The sequence below is a fragment of the Lycium barbarum genome, chromosome 10 (assembly GCF_019175385.1).
Source record: "Lycium barbarum isolate Lr01 chromosome 10, ASM1917538v2, whole genome shotgun sequence".
Classification (NCBI taxonomy): domain Eukaryota; kingdom Viridiplantae; phylum Streptophyta; class Magnoliopsida; order Solanales; family Solanaceae; genus Lycium; species Lycium barbarum.
This window is the reverse complement of record NC_083346.1, coordinates 36,035,663-36,053,802: the sequence shown is the minus strand read 5'-3', so window position 1 is coordinate 36,053,802 and position 18,140 is coordinate 36,035,663. Positions and strand designations below refer to the sequence as shown.

Below are 18,140 nucleotides of genomic sequence, written 5' to 3'. Positions count from 1 at the left end.
AATGAGATTAACCTCTAATGTTTGTTTGGTTTCTCTGATCTACCTTCATGTCAGAATCACTAGAGCAATATATGTAATCAAGATCATTTACTGCTGTGGTAATTTTGCAGTACTGTTGGACAAACTCATCATGTTATGAAGTAGCATTAGTATTGTATTGCCTAGTGTAAAGTAATTAAAGAGGGTACACGATATTAGTGGGAAAGGAAATCAAAAGAAAAAGAATAACTTGTACAACAAATACTGAAGAACACTGCTGTCACTGATGATTACAACCAAGAGCTCAATTGGAATGGATTTTGACCATTCCAAGGCTTGAAAAAGAATACAGGTATAGACCACTAGAAGTGGATTGAATTTTAATGAGATTGTTTGCCTATAAAGATCCACCTTATTCCATTAGTTACAGCAAATTTACTATAAAATTATGGACTTCGTTATCTTGTGGACTGGCAGCTCGTCGTTAAGGACCCTTAAACATAGTCCGCTGTTTGTGAAACACATGCTGCTGCTTGAATTCAGTTCTATTATGATCGAACACTAGAAGCTTCAGCTTCGGCTCTTTGGCTTGACACAGAGTTGACATCTGAACTATTATCTACTTCTAATGTTGCCATCTCCAAATTGGGCACTACTGGAGGTCTTGTCCTTCGTGTTATGGTCATGTTTAATCCTTCTGTAGTGTGGATAGTAGCCCCAGTTGTCATTTTAACCTGCAGCGAAGTTGATTATACTCAAAGTTTCGAGTAGGTAAGATAAGAAGTAACATCCTCCTTCCTCAAGTTCATTCAGGTGTAACAAGTACAGAAACAACCGTTGTGTCAGTAATAAATCTATCATTTACCAAAAGGAAATGCCAAAAATTAAGAGAGGACAGCATAACTCACAGGTGGAGCTCCTAGAGCCAATTGAAAATCAAACCGTCGAACAAGCATTGCAACTGCCACTACATTCTGAACATATATAAAGATTATGATGGGAGCTCTTGAAGATAGTATAAGAATGTTAGGAGAAGTTAATTGCAGTAATGACAAGCAACAACCCTTAGATTTCAAAACCTTTGTCCATTACTGCAGTCTACTATTTGAAGGATTACCTCAAATGTGGCAAACATGTCTCCAACACATTTTCTTGGTCCTCCGCCGAAGGGAAGGTAACTGAAGAATGGAATGGGAAAAGCCTCTTTTAGCTTATGTCTATTTCAAGCTCTAACACTCGGACTAAAATTAACAGAAGAAAAAATTTCTCTGACACTCGGACTAAAATTAACATGCACTTCAAGAATGACTAGTATTTCACCAAAAATACAGATAAAATTGAGCTACCTCTTCTGTACACAATACAATAACGAGCTGAGAACTGCAATACCTGTAATTTTGGTTTGTCTCATTTGGATTAGGTCCATCTAAAGGCCACCTCTCAGGATTGAATCTATCAGCTTCTTCCCAATGATTGGGACACCGATGCAAGTTCCAAACAGAAATGAAAAAGTCTTCACCCCTATGAAAGTGCTAAATAGTTTCAGAATATGATGATTAAAAGATGATCTCGGAGAAGCTAAACCAAATAATGGCCCTTAGTTGCTAAATATGGTGCAGATATAAGTTCCTCTTTCAAGATTTATGAAGATAAGACCTCAATATCACTAGGCATGGTTGCCCCATATCAAACCCAAGTGTTGGAAAATTATAGACATTAATAGAAGTCTATGACCAATCTCATTATATATTACAATTTACTTTTTGATCTCTTCAAATGAATGGTGTAGTATTTAATCACTTATCTCTGCATTTCTAATTCACCTTTTTCAAGAAATCTGTAAATAACAGCACATAATCTCGCCAACTTTTATAAGGCCAATGTTAGTGAATGGCCAAATTGATCCCGAACCACTCTATCTGAGATTACAGCATTTTCAACTTTGTCCTTGTAGAAATGTTCAAAGCAGAACAAAAAGTATATATGATGCAAGGTGAAGACCTCCATGTTATCTGTTCAGCTACTAACTATTATGAGAAGGGAAGACATAAGGGTGCAAAATCGGATAACGAAGAGAAGTCTGCTGAAATTATTGCCAAACTACCAAAAGAGCTTTAAGATTAGAGATGACCAAATGACCTTAGCATACTACTATCAGAAATATTTATGGAGCAAATTTTCACGTCCTTAGTCTTCAACTAAGCGCACGTGCGGCACTTGACAACTCGCTCATGTTCTTGCACAACTTGCTCACGATCTTGCTATGCCAAGTCAGCCTAGTTTACTACACTCAAGATCGCTAAGGGAATAGTAATTGAGAAAGACAAGAGAAATTTGCTAGAAGGAAGCTTTTTATTATAGAAGACTTAATTGATTTTGCTTGATGGTTTTTTACAAATGGATGCCCTTCTATTTATACTACTCACCTAGGGACTAATATGTAAATAATAATTATTATACAAGTCCCTACATATTAACTAATAAGCCCCTATTCTAGAAATCACTACACAACTAGAGTATTCCAAGGACTTTCCATGCAAATCCATGAAATTCTAGGGTCTTCCAAGGGAAACCTCCCTATATCTCTAGAATCTTCCATAATATCTACTCTTCCTCTTATGTAATCATTCCACATGGCAAATATATGTGCCAAGTGGCACCTATGTGGCATGATGACATGGCGGGTCCTCACACTCTCCCCCACCTGATGGTGCGACGACCGCGGCGCACGACTGCTGTGTAAACTCTCGAATCTTGTCTTTAAAATGCCACAAGTCTTCATAACGCTCCCATGTGGCCTCTTCCAGTGGTTGCCCCTTCCAGTGGACGAGGAACATGGCGGTGGCTTTCTGCCCTTGTTTTCGCCTGGCCTGGTAATCAATGATAGCCTCAATTTCCCGATCATGAGAGACGGTGATGGTAATCGGCGCCCAACTCGACTGACCTCAGCTAGGATCATCCTTGTCTTCATGGTATGGCTTGAGCACGCTAGCATGGAAGACGGGGTAAATCTTAAGATGAGGCGGTAACTCCAACTTATATGAGATCTTGCCCACCTTGGCAACGATCCTAAACGGCCCCTCATACTTCCGTACCAAGTTCTGGTGCACGTCCCGTAGTGTCTTAAACTGCCTCGGATTAAACTTCACCAAAACCATGTCCCCAACCTTATAATCTGTGGGACGACGCTTGCGGTCAGCAAACTTCTTCATCTTCTTTGCTGCCTTATCCAAGTAGGACTTAGCAGTGTCAAGCTGCTCCTCGAACCCCTTGGCCATATGGTAAGCCCCCAAACTCTTCCCCTCGAACGCTGCCGGTAGTGAATGTGGAGTTTGTGGTTGTTGGCCTGTGGCTAGCTCAAATGGTGTCCGACCTGTGGACTCACTCCGTTGCAGGTTATAGGAGAACTGGGCTAGGTCTAAGAGCCTTGCCCAATCCTTCTGGTGTGCACTCACATAATGCCTCAAATAGCACTCCAATAAGGCATTGACCCGTTCTGTTTGTCCATCCGTTTGCGGGTGGAAACTAGTGGAAAAGTGCAGCTCCGTGCCAAGTATGTGTCGAACAACTCCCTCCAAAAGTTCCCAGTGAAGCGGGGGTCTCGATCACTGATGATATGCCTTGGTAAGCCCCAATATTTCACCACGTTCTTGAAGAATAGTTTGGCGGCTTCCTTAGCTGTACATCCTGGTGAAGCGGGCATGAAAGTGGCATACTTCGAAAATCTATCCACGACCACTATGATAGTTCCATAACCGTCGGACTTCGGTAGACAGGTGATAAAGTCCATAGTCACGCTCTCCCATGGACGCTCCGCTATTGGTAGTGGCTCCAAAAGTCCTCCGGGCTGCCTTTGCTCAACCTTGTCTTGTTGGCACACAAGGCAAGTCTGCACATAACACTCTATGTCCTCACGCATGCGCGGCCAATAATAGACCGACTCAACCAAGGCTCTAGTGCGGCGTTGACCTGGGTGACCGGCCCATAAGGTGTCGTGGCTCTTCTTCATAATACGTCGCCTAATATCTCCAAACTTCGGCACGTAGACTCTCCGACCTGTGGTGAGCAATATACCGTTTTCCACCCAAAAGCGCCTCGTCTTCCCCTGGGTGGCTAACTCCATAAGCTGCTTAGCAGTGGGATCATGTTGCATGCCTTCCTTTATAGCCTCTCGTATATCCCAACTTGCTGAAGTAATGGCAGCAAGCTCGGCCTTTCTACTCAAGGCATCAGCTACAACGTTACCCTTGCCCGGCTTATACTCCAACACATAGTCGAACTCAGCCAAGAAATCTTGCCAACTAGCCTGTTTTGGTGTGAGCTTCTTCTGTGTCTGGAAGTAGCTAGTGGCCACATTGTCAGTCTTGACCACGAACTTCGACCCCAGCAAATAATGTCTCCATATGCGAAGACAATGCACAATGGCAGTCATCTCCTTCTCTTGCACCGTGTAACGCCGCTCCGTATCGTTCAACTTGCGGCTCTCGAACGCTATGGGATGCCTATCTTGCATCAGGACACCCCCAATGGCAAATTCAGAAGCATCTGTATGCACCTCGAACATTTTGCTAAAGTCGGGCAGCGCTAGAACTGGCTCCTCTGTCACGGCTGCCTTAAGGTCTTCAAACGCCTTTTGGCAGTGCTCCGTCCATCCCCATGATTTGTTCTTCTTTAACAACTCGGTCAAGGGTGCTGCCTTACCTGAATTGCCATTGATAAAACGCCGGTAGTAATTAACAAGGCCAAGGAAGGATCTCAACTCGGTTACCTTTGTAGGTGCCTCCCACTCTTGGATAGCCCGTACCTTAGCCTCATCCATGCGTAGCTCGCCATTGCTAATGACATGGCCCAAGAAGTGCACCTTTGATTGTGCAAACTATTAAGTCTATCAAATAAGTCGGCAATGAGCGGGATCGGGTACTTGTTCTTCACTGTGACCTTATTAAGTGCCCGATAGTCTATACACAGGCGTAATGATCCATCCTTCTTCTTTTGAAACAACACCAGTGCACCAAAGGGTGCCTTCGATGGGCGAATGTGGCCGGCATCTAGTAACTCCTTTAGTTGTTTCCTAAGCTCCTCCAACTCAGGCGGTGCCATGCGATAAGGGGCAAATGCGGGTGGCTTAGCCCCTGGCTCTAACTCAATCTTATGATCCACCTCACGTCTAGGAGGCAGGTCCTTAGGTAGCTCATCGGGCATGACATCTTTGTTCTCCTCGAGCAACTTCTCTATGCAAGGAGGCAGTGTGTCCTGGGGACCCTTGTATTCTTCCAAACTTGCAATGGTTGCCATGAATGTCGGCTCTCCTTTCTTAAGACCTTTAATTAGCTGCATAGCTGAAAGTTGTGTTTGTCCCTTTGCATGTGGTATAGTCACTGTAGGCACCATGCAAGCTCCCTCTCGCTCCAAGACCAAGAGACGTTTGAGGTAGGGGTCGATCATCGCGTGGCAATGCCTAAAGAACTCTTGTCCCAGAACAATGTCAAAGATATCCATAGTAGTGGCGGTAAAATTTGTCGTACCTTTCCAATCGCCCAATTTGACACCAACGCCATTAGCTACACCACGAGCATTTTCTGGCTTAGCATTCACGGTCTTAACGAGGGCGTTAATTGGAGCGAGCTTCAACTCTAGTCTCTTCGCTGCAGCCTCGGTCACAAAATTGTGAGTCGCTCCAGTGTCCACCAATGCTCGAGCGAGCTTGTTGTTTATAGTGAGATCCACGTATTGATTTCTATTCTCGTCGGGTTGGATAGGTTGCTCCTTGACAGCACCACATATGCTTATCATACCTAACTGTGCTCTGTCTGAACTCTCTCCTTGCGTCTGCTCCTTTCGTTCACGAACCATTGCATTGAGGCTCTTCAAGTCGGGGCAATTTCTGAAGCCGTGTGGTCCTCCACATATGTAGCATTCCTTTTTCTCGACCTGCGCCTTCTTTTCAGCATAGCCCTGACGACCATTTGACTTTTTGCCATCGAACTTGTTGGCATTTTGAGTCCTGGAGTAGTATTGTTGAGACTCCTTGTTCTTACCACGGTCTCCCCCACCTGTGGCATTGCCACCCCTTGACTCATGACCTTTGCCTTTGTCGCGTTTGTCATGCTTGAAATCCATCAAAGACTCGGCCTCCACTATGGCTTGGTCTATATCACTGACTTGTCGGCGTTGCAACTCTTGCTTAGCCCAGTTCTGTAACCCGTCCATGAAGTGAAATAACAAGTCATCACTAGTGAGGTTGGGAATTTGAAGCATAAGGGTGGTGAACTCCTTGACATAGTCGCGAATGCTCCCTGTCTGCTTCAACTCTCTAAGTTTGCGCCTTGCCTCATACAAGACATTATTTGGGAAGAACTGTCGCTTGAACTCACGCTTGAACTGATCCCACGTGTTGATTGTGCATAGACCTCTGTCAGCAGCGGCGACCTTTCTTCTCCACCATAACATGGTAGTCTCTGTTAGGTACAACACAGCGGTGTTGATCTTGGCCTCATCGTCCCTCACTTTTCCATGCCTGAAATAATTCTCCAAGTGCCAAAGAAAGTTCTCCACCTCTTGTGCATCACAAACCCCTTTGAACACTGGTGGCTTGGGAGCCTCGATCTTAGCCTCTCTCGTCAAGACAACATTGTTGGCTGCCTCGGTCACACTAACATCAATCTGCCCTTCCAGTGCCACTATCTTTGCCTTCATGGCATCGATAGTACTTAACGCCTCCATGAGTCTGCACTCTAAGGCAGTGATGGTTTGCTTTACCTCAATCTCAGCCTGCATGTGCCCTTCCAAGTCATTTCGGATGCTTTCAATCTCTTCAAGAGTATGCCCCTCAAGAACGCTATGAGTGCCCTCCACCTTGCCCAAACGTTGGCCAAATATATCGATGGCGTCCATCCCCACGTTAACCTTCATAACCCACTCTTTACCGAGCGAGACGTCCTCGGACAGGACCTCCATGTCATCCTCGCTCGCCTCAGTGGTAGATGGTTCTTGGGATGTAAGCCCTTCATTTGGCACAACCTTTGGCGGCACCTCCTGGCTCTTGTTGGCGTCATTCCTCTTTTTGTTATGGCCCTTCTTGCCAGCAGCATCCTGGATGACATTGGCTTGGGTTTTAGCAGCGTTGATTTCTCAATCGTTTGTCATTCCCTCAGTCGTAACCTTCGCTCTGATACCACGTTTTCACGTCCTTAGTCTTCAACTAAGCGCACGTGCGGCACTTGACAACTCGCTCACGTTCTTGCACAACTTGCTCACGATCTTGCTATGCCAAGTCAGCCTAGTTTACTAGGCTCAAGATCGCTAAGGGAATAGTAATTGAGAAAGACAAGAGAAATTTGCTAGAAGGAAGCTTTTTATTAGAGAAGACTTAATTGATTTTGCTTGATGGTTTTTTACAAATGGATGCCCTTCTATTTATACTACTCACCTAGGGACTAATATGTAAATAATAATTATTATACAAGTCCCTACATATTAACTAATAAGCCCCTATTCTAGAAATCTCTACACAACTAGAGTATTCCAAGGACTTTCCATGCAAATCCATGAAATTCTAGGGTCTTCCAAGGGAAACCTCCCTATATCTCTAGAATCTTCCATAATATCTACTCTTCCTCTTATGTAATCATTCCACATGGCAAATATATGTGCCAAGTGGCACCTATGTGGCATGATGACATGGCGGGTCCTCACAAAATGTTCCTGAAAACTAGGAACACCAGTTTATTTCTTTCTCAGAGCAAGATAGAAATTATCTGCAGTATCCACTTGTTTAAGCATCTCTGCACCCTGAGCATACAAGACTGACCAATTTTGGTAGTAAGCTAAATGAGGTATTATTCCGAAGGAAATGTTGGTTACTATTAAATAGAACAAAGAATTTTCACAGAAATGAGGATGCTTAGATGGATGTGTGGGCATATTAGGAGATATAAGATGAGGAACGAAGATGTACGGGACAAGGTCGGGGTGGCCTTCGTGGCGGACAAGATGCAGAAAGCGAGACTGAGATTGTTCGGGCATGTGAAGAGGAGCAAAGATGCCCCAGTGAGGAGGTGCGAGAGGTTGGCAGTGATAGGTCAAACCGAGGAAGAATTGAGGAGAGGTGATTAGACAGGACATGACACATCTTCAGCTCACCGAGAACAAGACCCTAGATAGGAGGGCGTGGAGGTCCAAGATTAGGGTAGATGGTTAGTAGTTAGTCGAGTGACTTCTCTATTCCCAGTGGTAAAGCAGGGTTCAAGGCTGGAGCACCTATTTGCTATCTTATCAATATTATTATTATTATTATTATGCTAGGCATTATCTTATTTTTCATTTTTATTACTACTGTTGTTACTTTTACTTTGGTTATCTTTACTATTTTTGTTGTCAGTACTTTTCTTTCTTCAATATAATTTCATCATAGCTTATTTACTTTTGCATTATTTTTCAAACCTGTTTTGAAAAACAATTTTCTTGAGCCGAGGGTCTATCTGAAACAGCTTCTCCACCCCACAAAGGTAGGGGTAAGGTCTGCGAACACCCCACCCTCCCCAGACCCCATTTGTGGGATCACACTGGGTTTGTTGTTGTAAATGCTGGCAAAGGCAATCAGTTACAACAACAACATACCCAGTGTAATCCCATAAGTGGGGACTGGGGGCAAAGGCAATCAGTTGATTTTCATTATCTAACAGCCTACACCTACCATGCTAAAATCAAGCTTAAATATTTCCTTTCATCCCTTTATTTCTAATTTTATTCTGTTCCGAGGGAAGGAGATATGTATTTTCAGTCTCTCCAAATATTGTATACACTTGTTGGGAAAATATTTAATTTAGCATGATTGTGCAAAATGCTTCTCAGAACAAATTTCGGGATAACCTTTTAATTGGGTAACCTCCAACTATGTCCTCTTCAATAGAACGACGAATCAAGACTGGTGGCTGTGGGTATAGTCTTAAAGACTGCAAAACATAAAGAAGCATTAGAGAAAGTAAACACTTGCAAGCACAATAAACAATAAAAGGATTTATGCTTGAAAGTAACATTCTTCTCACTTCATTAATCACACGAGTTGTGTATCTGAGTTTCTTTAGATCTTCAATGGTTGGAAACCTATCCCCTAGAACTGAATCGACCTGAAATAACAATAAATACACTACATATCAGATCCAAGTGGCTGCTCTCCATAAAGCTGATTTCAATATTCTTAGTGAAAATATTTATATGTTAGCCCACCTCATCTTGAAGCTTGGCCATGACACTAGGTTCCTGCAGTTATTCAGGGTTGAAAGAAAGGTCAAAGATACTATAGTGAACAACTTCACAGCTACCTATTGGAATAGTGTTATCTTCTTTTTCATATATTGAATAAATCATAATTTCCAAAAGTTCAACCATGAGAAAAACATTAACTCTAGCCAGTATAGATTTGGAGTGAAAAGCGATAGGCGGATGATCTTAATTGACACTTAAAAATTCTATCAAAGATGCACATAGTTTTGTTGAAGGAAAAAGCTTCACATAGAATTTAAAGAACATCTGCATAGAGTTTATCTGAACTCCGAACTCTCAAGCTTCTTGTAATTGATTGTTATTCTATTTTATGGAAGCTGTATGCACATAAGAGCACATACTTCTGATTAGTTTGAATATGCACATGCTATTGTTACTCACAAAAACTCCAACATGAAAAAGGAACACCCCCGCCAAAAAAAAAAAAAAAAAAAAGAAAGGAAGGAAATTTTGACCCACGAAAAGGCAGCTTCTGAAAGAAGGAAGGCAAAATACTTATGCTTCTGCCTGAACTTGACAGAGGTAGACCAACCTTGGACAACAGATAAAAGGTCCATGTGAGCACTGCTGCAGATGTTTCATGTCCAGCTATAAGCATCGTCATGAGGTCATCACGAAGTTGCTTGCTTGAGACCTACAACTTAATGCATGAGAAGCCTCCAAACCAAATTGTTTGGTGTATAAATGCATTCAAGACTCCAATGTGTCATACCTCATCTCCAGATGCTAACAAGAAATGGAGGATGCTAGGATCTTTTTCATTCATGTATTCCTCGTGAAACTGCAACTCTTCTTCATCTACCATCCTCTGAAATGCATTTCGAGGTAGGCACGACTCAGAACAAAATTACTCGCAAAAGATCAAGAAAAATAAATTTTGATATGTATCAGAAAGGCACTGACAATATATTAAAGAGAGTTAAATTAGTTGCATGTGAGTACTCACTCAAAGCAACATATCTTTCAAAATCTATATTTACAATAACGTCTGCAGCTCATTCACTAAAGGGCCTGGTTTTTGCTCTTAACTCTATTTGCAATAAGCGGTCCTCTCTTTGCCTTTATTCGTTGACTCTATTACTGTTTCTTATTAATTTAAAAGAGGAAAACTTACGTCTTTTGTCACAAATACATCTTACTCGAGAAGTAGGACAACCTATTCTCAAACAAAATGGAGAACGAGATCAAGACAAAGCCTTTGAATCGTACTGCTGTTAGTTAAGAAGATATAACAAAGTAGCCATGGGGCTCTGCAGTGTTCGAGAGGAGGACAACTCTGTCCCAGTTTTAGTCCACACAGATGGATAGGTTTATAAAAAAAAAACCCATACATCCACTTCAATAAAGCCACTATGCTAGTTCCGTGAAGCTCATCTTCAGAGAATCTTTCCCATATCCATTACCCCTTATCTATTGATTCTTAGTTTGTAACTGCTGAGGTTTTATCCTGAACATACTAGTCCCTGTCATATTCAAGCACATTATTGTCCATAATTATTTATAAGGTAAGATGTTTTGAAATTTATAACATACAAGCTACAAGTTATGAAGAAACGGTGAGAACAAGAAAAACTCGTATATTGCAGTAGAGTATGATTGTTAGGATTTCAGGAGCCTTCTTGCCTATACGATCCTTCCTGATTGTACTTTCCAATCTGACCGCTTATTGACATCAGGGATCTGCATACGTTTTTTAAAATGGTGTGCGAAAATAAGAAGAGAGATTGGGAGAATCTGATGGGCAAAACTCTTACACAGTAGTTTTTTGATGGTTTCTAGATTTCTTCTATTATGGGACAATATATCTAATATGCTAACAGAATAGTTCAAGCTCAAATGTGGAAAAGTCACCTTCAGTGTGCAAACTAATAATGTAGAATAGGACCTAAACAGGTGATGTTGATCAATATGCAGCACTTACGTCAGAATAGTGCTTGAACAGCGGCCAGAACAGAGGCTAGAATTGCACTTTTTTTTTAAAAAGGGCAGCCCGGTGCACTAAGCTCCCGCTATGCGCGGGGTCCGGGGAAGGGCCGGACCACAAGGGTCTATTGTACGCAGCCTTACCTTGCATTTCTGCAAGAGGCTGTTTCCACGGCTCGAACCCGTGACCTCCTGGTTACATGGCAGCAACTTTAAAGCTTATAAGTAGAATTATATTATAAAAAAATTGTGGCTGGAATTGTATTCATACAATGGCTAGAAGCCTAGAACAGTGGCCACTCAAAAAGTGGTTGAAAGAGTTGTCAGAAGAATGGTTGGATAATGGATAGTCATCGAATAAGTGATGGAACAGTGTTGGAAGAGTCACCAAAAACAGGTGTATTGCTGTCGGATGATCACTTGAATAAGGCAAAATCAGAGAAAAAGCACTGCTGTTTCTGTAGTGCTGAAAGGAGATGCAATGCCACGGAACGGCCATTGGAAAGAGTCACGGTGTTACTAGAGAGAACACTGGAAAGAGATTGAACTACTGAAACTAGGAAGAACAATGAAAATTTTGGCTGACAGAGCAGTTGTAACAGAAACATATTAAGTCTTACCAAAATCGACCATACTCTGGTACCATATGAGAAATAAGAGAAGAGATTGGGAGCACTTTTTGTACGAGTCAAATATCTAGGAGCACTTACAGATAGGTTATACCGTTATACAATATGCAAGATTCTAAAATTGTAACATTATACCAGTCAAACAGTTGGATCGTGGAATTGAATGAACCTACACGCATTGCAATTCTAATGACATAGGTCAGAAGCTTTTCTTCATAAACAGGTAAAGTCAGGGATTGCTTTTTATGGAAATATCCCATTTCAGTAGGTCCGATAAGGCTTCATCTCAAGACAATATACCAAACTGTACTAGTCACTTTTATCATGCAGACAATAATAAAATTGGTAGGGCAGCCCGGTGCACTAAGCTCCCGCTATGCGCGGGGTCCGGGGAAGGGCCGGACCACAAGGGTCTATTGTACGCAGCCTTACCTTGCATTTCTGCAAGAGGCTGTTTCCACGGCTCGAACCCGTGACCTCCTGATCACATGGCAACAACTTTACCAGTTACGCCAAGGCTCCCCTTCAAAATTGGTAAAAGTTCAAAATGACTATTTTCTTGATAAGCAGCAGAATCAGGATGATCTCTGAAGCAAATAAAATAATACCTTACACATAGCAATCAGATCATCCAGTGTGTCATTGATCAACTTGAGAGCTGCATTGACCTTTTTTAGCTTTGGAGAGATATCTTTCCAGATAGGTATCTCCCAAACTGGAATCGGTGAAACACTGCGATCTTCTGCTTCTCTAAGCACTGTATATACAGCCTGAACAAGACAAAAAATCACAAGCACAGGTACAGTTGTTGCTGTTAACAATAATTGAAACTAGCAATATCTGCAACAAAATAGATTAAACAAGTAAAATTGATCCAATCAAAATAGTACCTCCACGATTCCAGTGTCTACAGTTAACGAGTCAAAATCATAATTAAAGACAGCTTTGCCGATGATGTCTAATGTTAGACGGGAGAATAGTGATTCCATCTCTACATCTTCTCCATCAGATGCAGCAACATCAAGCTTGTTGCACAACCTGTCGGTTGCTTTTCCAAATAAGCCAATCATAGCTGCTACATACTACAATCAGCAATGGAAAATGATGACAAGAGTAAAAATTTAGAAGGATTTTGCCTTCTCACTTTACGCTACACAAATAGATAAATAAATAAAATAAAAGACTAAATTAGCTCATATGAATTCAGTAAGACGCCAACTAACAACAATAAGACAGAAGAATAAGCACCAAGAAGTAGAACAATTGCATTGATACCTTTTGATGCAATGCTGGTACAATGGCACGCCGCCTGACACGCCAAATTTCTCCATCTGCAGGTATAAGTCCCTTCCCCATCACAAAGTCCAATATTTCAGCTAGGATACCCTGGATATGGAGGAGTCAGAGGAAATCATCTTTTGAATTGTGAGTTGATTATACGTTCCTTCACCTTTCATATTTCAACAAACTAATAGAGTACAGACAGCAAATTGATTTACCTTAGAATAAGCCTTTGAATTATCTTTCAGTATGTGTTTGGCTATCGATGGATCAGAAACTATTAAGAAAGACTGCAAACAACGTCAAATCATCAAACAATCATACAGAGAGCCCAATTGATTTCAAAATGCACAATTGGAAAAAATAGATTTTGATGCAAATGAACAAACCTTGGGACCAAAAGTCAACCGGAAAATCCCACCATAAGTAAGGAACAACTCATAAAGTGGGATGAAGAATGGCTCATCCCGAATAGCACTGATGGATCCTTTTGCTTCTGGAATACGAGGATAATCACCCAGCTGCCAAGAGAAGAACTCAAGAAACTCCTTTGGTACACCCAATTTAGACAGACCATTTTTGAGCAATGACGGGAATCTACTCCAGAGAAGGGAAAAAACGTAAAGTTAGCAACAGAAGAAACCAGAATAACTTCAAGTGCCTATTATTCATGCTAAGGATAGAAATATGCTGCATTAAAAAAAACTTATCGAATTAAGTGGATAGCTAAAGTTCACGAGTGATTCCAGCCTCAATACGGAACAAACTGCTAACTAGATATATTAGCATAGTGCTTCAGTTTCCTAAACATCTGAGTTAAGGAAATATTCTCTCTAAGAGGGAAAACCTGAAAGAATTAGTCAACTAGATAATGCATGAATTGACATCATTAAGTGCTCCATAATTCACGATTGATGATCGAACATGTGAAATAAAAGACACACAGAAAAGACTTGAGAGAATGTGTGGAGACTAATGCCACAAGCCTGATTCCTTTTATAGGCACACTAAACAAAATATATCACTGTATATTTCCGGCATGGGGAACTTTCAGAGTATAGATATATAGAGGTAGCTATCTACACTTAACTCTCTAACACTCCTCCTCACTCCGGTGCATATAAGTAGTATATACCGAGCTTATCACATACGTGATTAATTCGGGGATCGGTGAAGTGCTTGATAAATATATATACAAGATAATCATTCAACTTCACAAATTTCATGTCTCCTCAGATTCCTTTTCTCCAAAAAGGTGACAACAGGTTTTTGGGCAATTAGTTCTCCCGTGAAAGACTGGATTTGATGCAATATGACAAGCAACTTGATTATCACTCAAAAGTTCCATCTGACTAACCTCTCTAAACTTCAATTCTTGAGCAATTTATTTGATCCATATAAATTTAGAAGTTGCCACAACTTTCATCCAATATTTTGTGCTTTCACTGGATATAGCAACTAAATTTTGTTTCTTACACTTCGAAGGCACCAAAGTACCTCGAACGAAAACGTAGTATTCGAAAGTAGAGGATCTATTAAAAGGTGACCATGGCCGATCTTCATTTGTATGTCTAAAAAATCTGCTCATATCCTCGATTCTCATAGAGTAATCCTTGACCAGGAATAGATTTTATATATTGAATGACACGAAACACTCATTCCTAATGAGTATCACATGGGGAGTCCATAAACCGTCTTAAAACATTTACCTGAAAAGCAATATCAGGTCGAGTCATTGCGAGATAAGTTAACTTGCTAACCAATTCTTTGTCTTTCAGGAACACCAAGAGCTTCCCTGTTTTGTTGGAAGCTTAATCAATGAATTTTTTCCCTTAAAGTATTTGTTTTCTCTTAAACTTTAGGGAAAAAAGCCATATTTGGTGATAAATATAATCATCTAGGAGTAAAAGGTTTATACTGTCATACATTTGTCTGTATATTTCAAATGTTCCTAACATAGATATCAATACACCAAGTATAATATTAAAAGAATTATACACTAATAATTATTAAGCCCAACAAATTTGACTATAGCTCTTTCTTCTCTTTCATTCTTCGATCACGAAGGCAGGATATGCCACTTGGAATTAAAGCTCATTGTCTAGTATTCCAATTCATGCTTTTAACTCAGCTAGTTGCTTTTTCAGTAGCATGAAATTCATAAATAGGCAGTCAAACTAATATAGGAGATCTATCCAAAGAATTAGTATAGAATACTACAAATAAAGAAATCTCAAATCTACTCCATGCTTTAAATTCTAAATGTACTCCCTTAAACAAAGTTTTACTCCCTTTGTCCCAATTTATGTGACACTTTTTTCTTTTTAGTCAGTCCCCAAAAAAAGATTAAAAAATGACACATTTCTATGTTTAGTACTCCCTCCAACCCAATTTATGTGGCACCTTTCGGATTTTGAGATTCAAACGAGCCTTTCTTTGACCGCAATTTCTCACGTCTTTTAAATATTTCGAACTGCCAATTATTCTGACTTATAGTACTTTTTACATAGTTTCCAAATATTTAAATTCTATTTCAAAAGACTAAAAATTCTATATCCGAATTCACGGTCAAAATTAAATGGTTTGAGTTTGACTCTCGAAATTTGAATTGTGCAACATAAATTGGGACAAAGGGAGTAATAATTTAACTTTATATTTCTCATTTTACCATTAATGTGATATTTATAATAACACAAGTATTGATGAGTTGTTTTAGACCACAAGTTTCAAACTACATATAAATCTCCAATATGTGCTACTCTTTGTTGTTTCATTTGCTTTGTATCTTGATATGTTGCTGCCATATTTTGATTGCTTCTGCTTTGTAAACCTCTCAAAACTATCAGAAAAATACGTCCTACCCTCTCCAGATCCCACTTGTGGGACTACACTGGATATGTTGTCGTTGTTGCATCTAAGTTCTAACTACATATAAATGATTAAAATGTCTAAAAGAATAGCCAAACCAATACGAGCCATACAACGATTATCCACTCCATTCAAACAAGACAAAAGAAAGTGCCATAAGTGTAATACCCAGGTTGTTCAACAGTGAAGGCACCGGAAGCAATACGAGCAGATAATTCAGCTCTCCTTTTCTCTTCTACAAGCTTCTCCACTTTCTTCACTCCCTTGTCTACCGACTCAGCTTCTCTTCCATTTGTACAACACCTTATTCTAAAATTTCCTGCACCAAAATAATGCATCTCAATTAATGATTTATTTTACAAAAAGAAAAGGATAATTAATAATGCTAGTAGTACCATTGAATTTAGGAGATGAAGTGGGTCTGAATTTGGAGGAAAGGTGTGTTGGGAATTGAAGAAGAGGAACAGAAGCAGCCATGGACAAGGAAGGTGATAATGGAGAGGGTAGTGGGGAAGCAACTGAGTGAAGTTCTGTTAAAAATGTGGCGCCCTCAACAACCGCTTAAAACAGCAAAATCACATAAAGGCAAAAACATTTAGAGTTAATCGTCAAAAACTATAACCAAATTTATGGACTGTCTTGGAGTAAAGATACTCACAGCCGTGGCGTAAGTATCTTTGTTTTGGTTAGGCCAAGTGGCCAACAGCCAACTAAGTAAGGATTGGAAATTTGGACTAACCAATGTTTGGTACAAGGATAATTTTGCCAAGGGGTTTTGACGTTAAAGGCTGTTTAGAAATTTTTTAAGAAAACAGAGACAAAAGTGCATTTAGTTAGGTTCGATTTCACAACCTTACTACACTTAATCAATACTCCATTCAATCATGTTTGATCATGTGTTCATTCGGCTAATATTAGATATATTAGTATCAATACCCGTGCGATGCGCGGACCATATTAAAGAATATAGTATCCATAAGAAATTAGTCTCTTATTTGTTTGATATAATATAAAATCAATATATTTTATCATATTCTATTAACATGTAACAAATTTTAATAAATCTTTTAACTAATAAATTTAGATTTCTCTAATTATCTAATAATGATGAACTTTAAAAATTATTGAAGAAGTCAAATTAAAACGCAATTGTTGTCTATACTTGAATGGACATAATTTCACATCAACCAATGCTTATCCCTCCCACACATTCACACGCATATAAAATTTCACCTAGGAGATTAAAAAATATGAAGAAGTAAATACATGAAGAAGTCAAGGGGGTTCAACATCTACTATATATACATAAGAAAATAATTTTAACCTTATATATACACTGTAATTTTTTGCCGAGGGGTTCGGATGAACCCCCTGGAGCCCTATGTTACTCGGACTCTTCAAAAGTAGTGCATTTTTTAAGGATCCGACACGGGTACGGCATCATTTTTGGAGAGTCTGAGCAACATAGCTGGAGCCTACCTAGGTCCGCCCCTGTTTATAGGCAATAAAAACTGAAATTTTTTAACAAAATAAACGCAATGAAAACAGGAAAAAATCAAATAGGCCCTTAAAAGAAGGGGGAATTCATCGGACAAAAAGAACATACTTAGTGTAATTCGAATATAAATGTTCACATGCGTTTCAAAATTAAGTGGACTTAGCATGGTGTAAGCTAATGAAATAAATTCATGGCAAGAAAGAAAATATATTCTCCATTTATATTGAAATAAATAAAAGCTATTGACTTAACCAATTTGGCTATTTCATCTGGCTCGTCCGAATAAACGATTTGAAATCTATCTAAAAACTGGATTAAATAGATAACCATCACTATCACTAAATAACTATAATATGTTGAACATAGTAATTATTGTTGAACAATTAATAAAATACAAAAAGCAAGTAAAGTATATAAACAAAAAAATGAAGATAAAGAGATTAAAAAAATGAAGATAAATAGATTAAGGAAAACATGTTAAGAAAGTGTTCAAAAATCAAAAGTCAAGCTCGAAGGATATACTTTGTTAATTTCTGATCATTTATGTTGGGTCTTAAATCATGTTCTGCAAATGATTACTTGTTCCAAACCTATGTGTGAATTCAGGGTTCAACCTCCTTTTATGTTTCTTCTTCCTACTGATCTCTCATTTTGAATTAGTGATGACATTCAATCAA

The 18,140-nt window shown here is 39.7% G+C and overlaps 1 protein-coding gene across 1 annotated transcript; it reads right to left on the bottom strand.

Annotated features, from left to right (window-relative positions):
* Positions 1-210: 210 nt before the first annotated feature.
* LOC132616030 (protein LUTEIN DEFICIENT 5, chloroplastic) lies at positions 211-16,639 on the bottom strand. Its single transcript, XM_060330640.1, has 16 exons — positions 16,361-16,639; positions 16,134-16,284; positions 13,487-13,694; positions 13,316-13,387; positions 13,092-13,202; positions 12,707-12,898; positions 12,425-12,586; positions 9,977-10,072; positions 9,797-9,898; positions 9,208-9,240; positions 9,027-9,107; positions 8,851-8,933; positions 1,369-1,500; positions 1,097-1,157; positions 888-953; positions 211-713 (listed from the first exon to the last, which is right to left on the bottom strand). The coding sequence occupies exons 1-16, from the start codon at positions 16,440-16,442 to the stop codon at positions 528-530; spliced, it is 1,818 nt and encodes a 605-aa protein (XP_060186623.1). The 5' UTR covers positions 16,443-16,639; the 3' UTR covers positions 211-527.
* Positions 16,640-18,140: the final 1,501 nt, after the last annotated feature.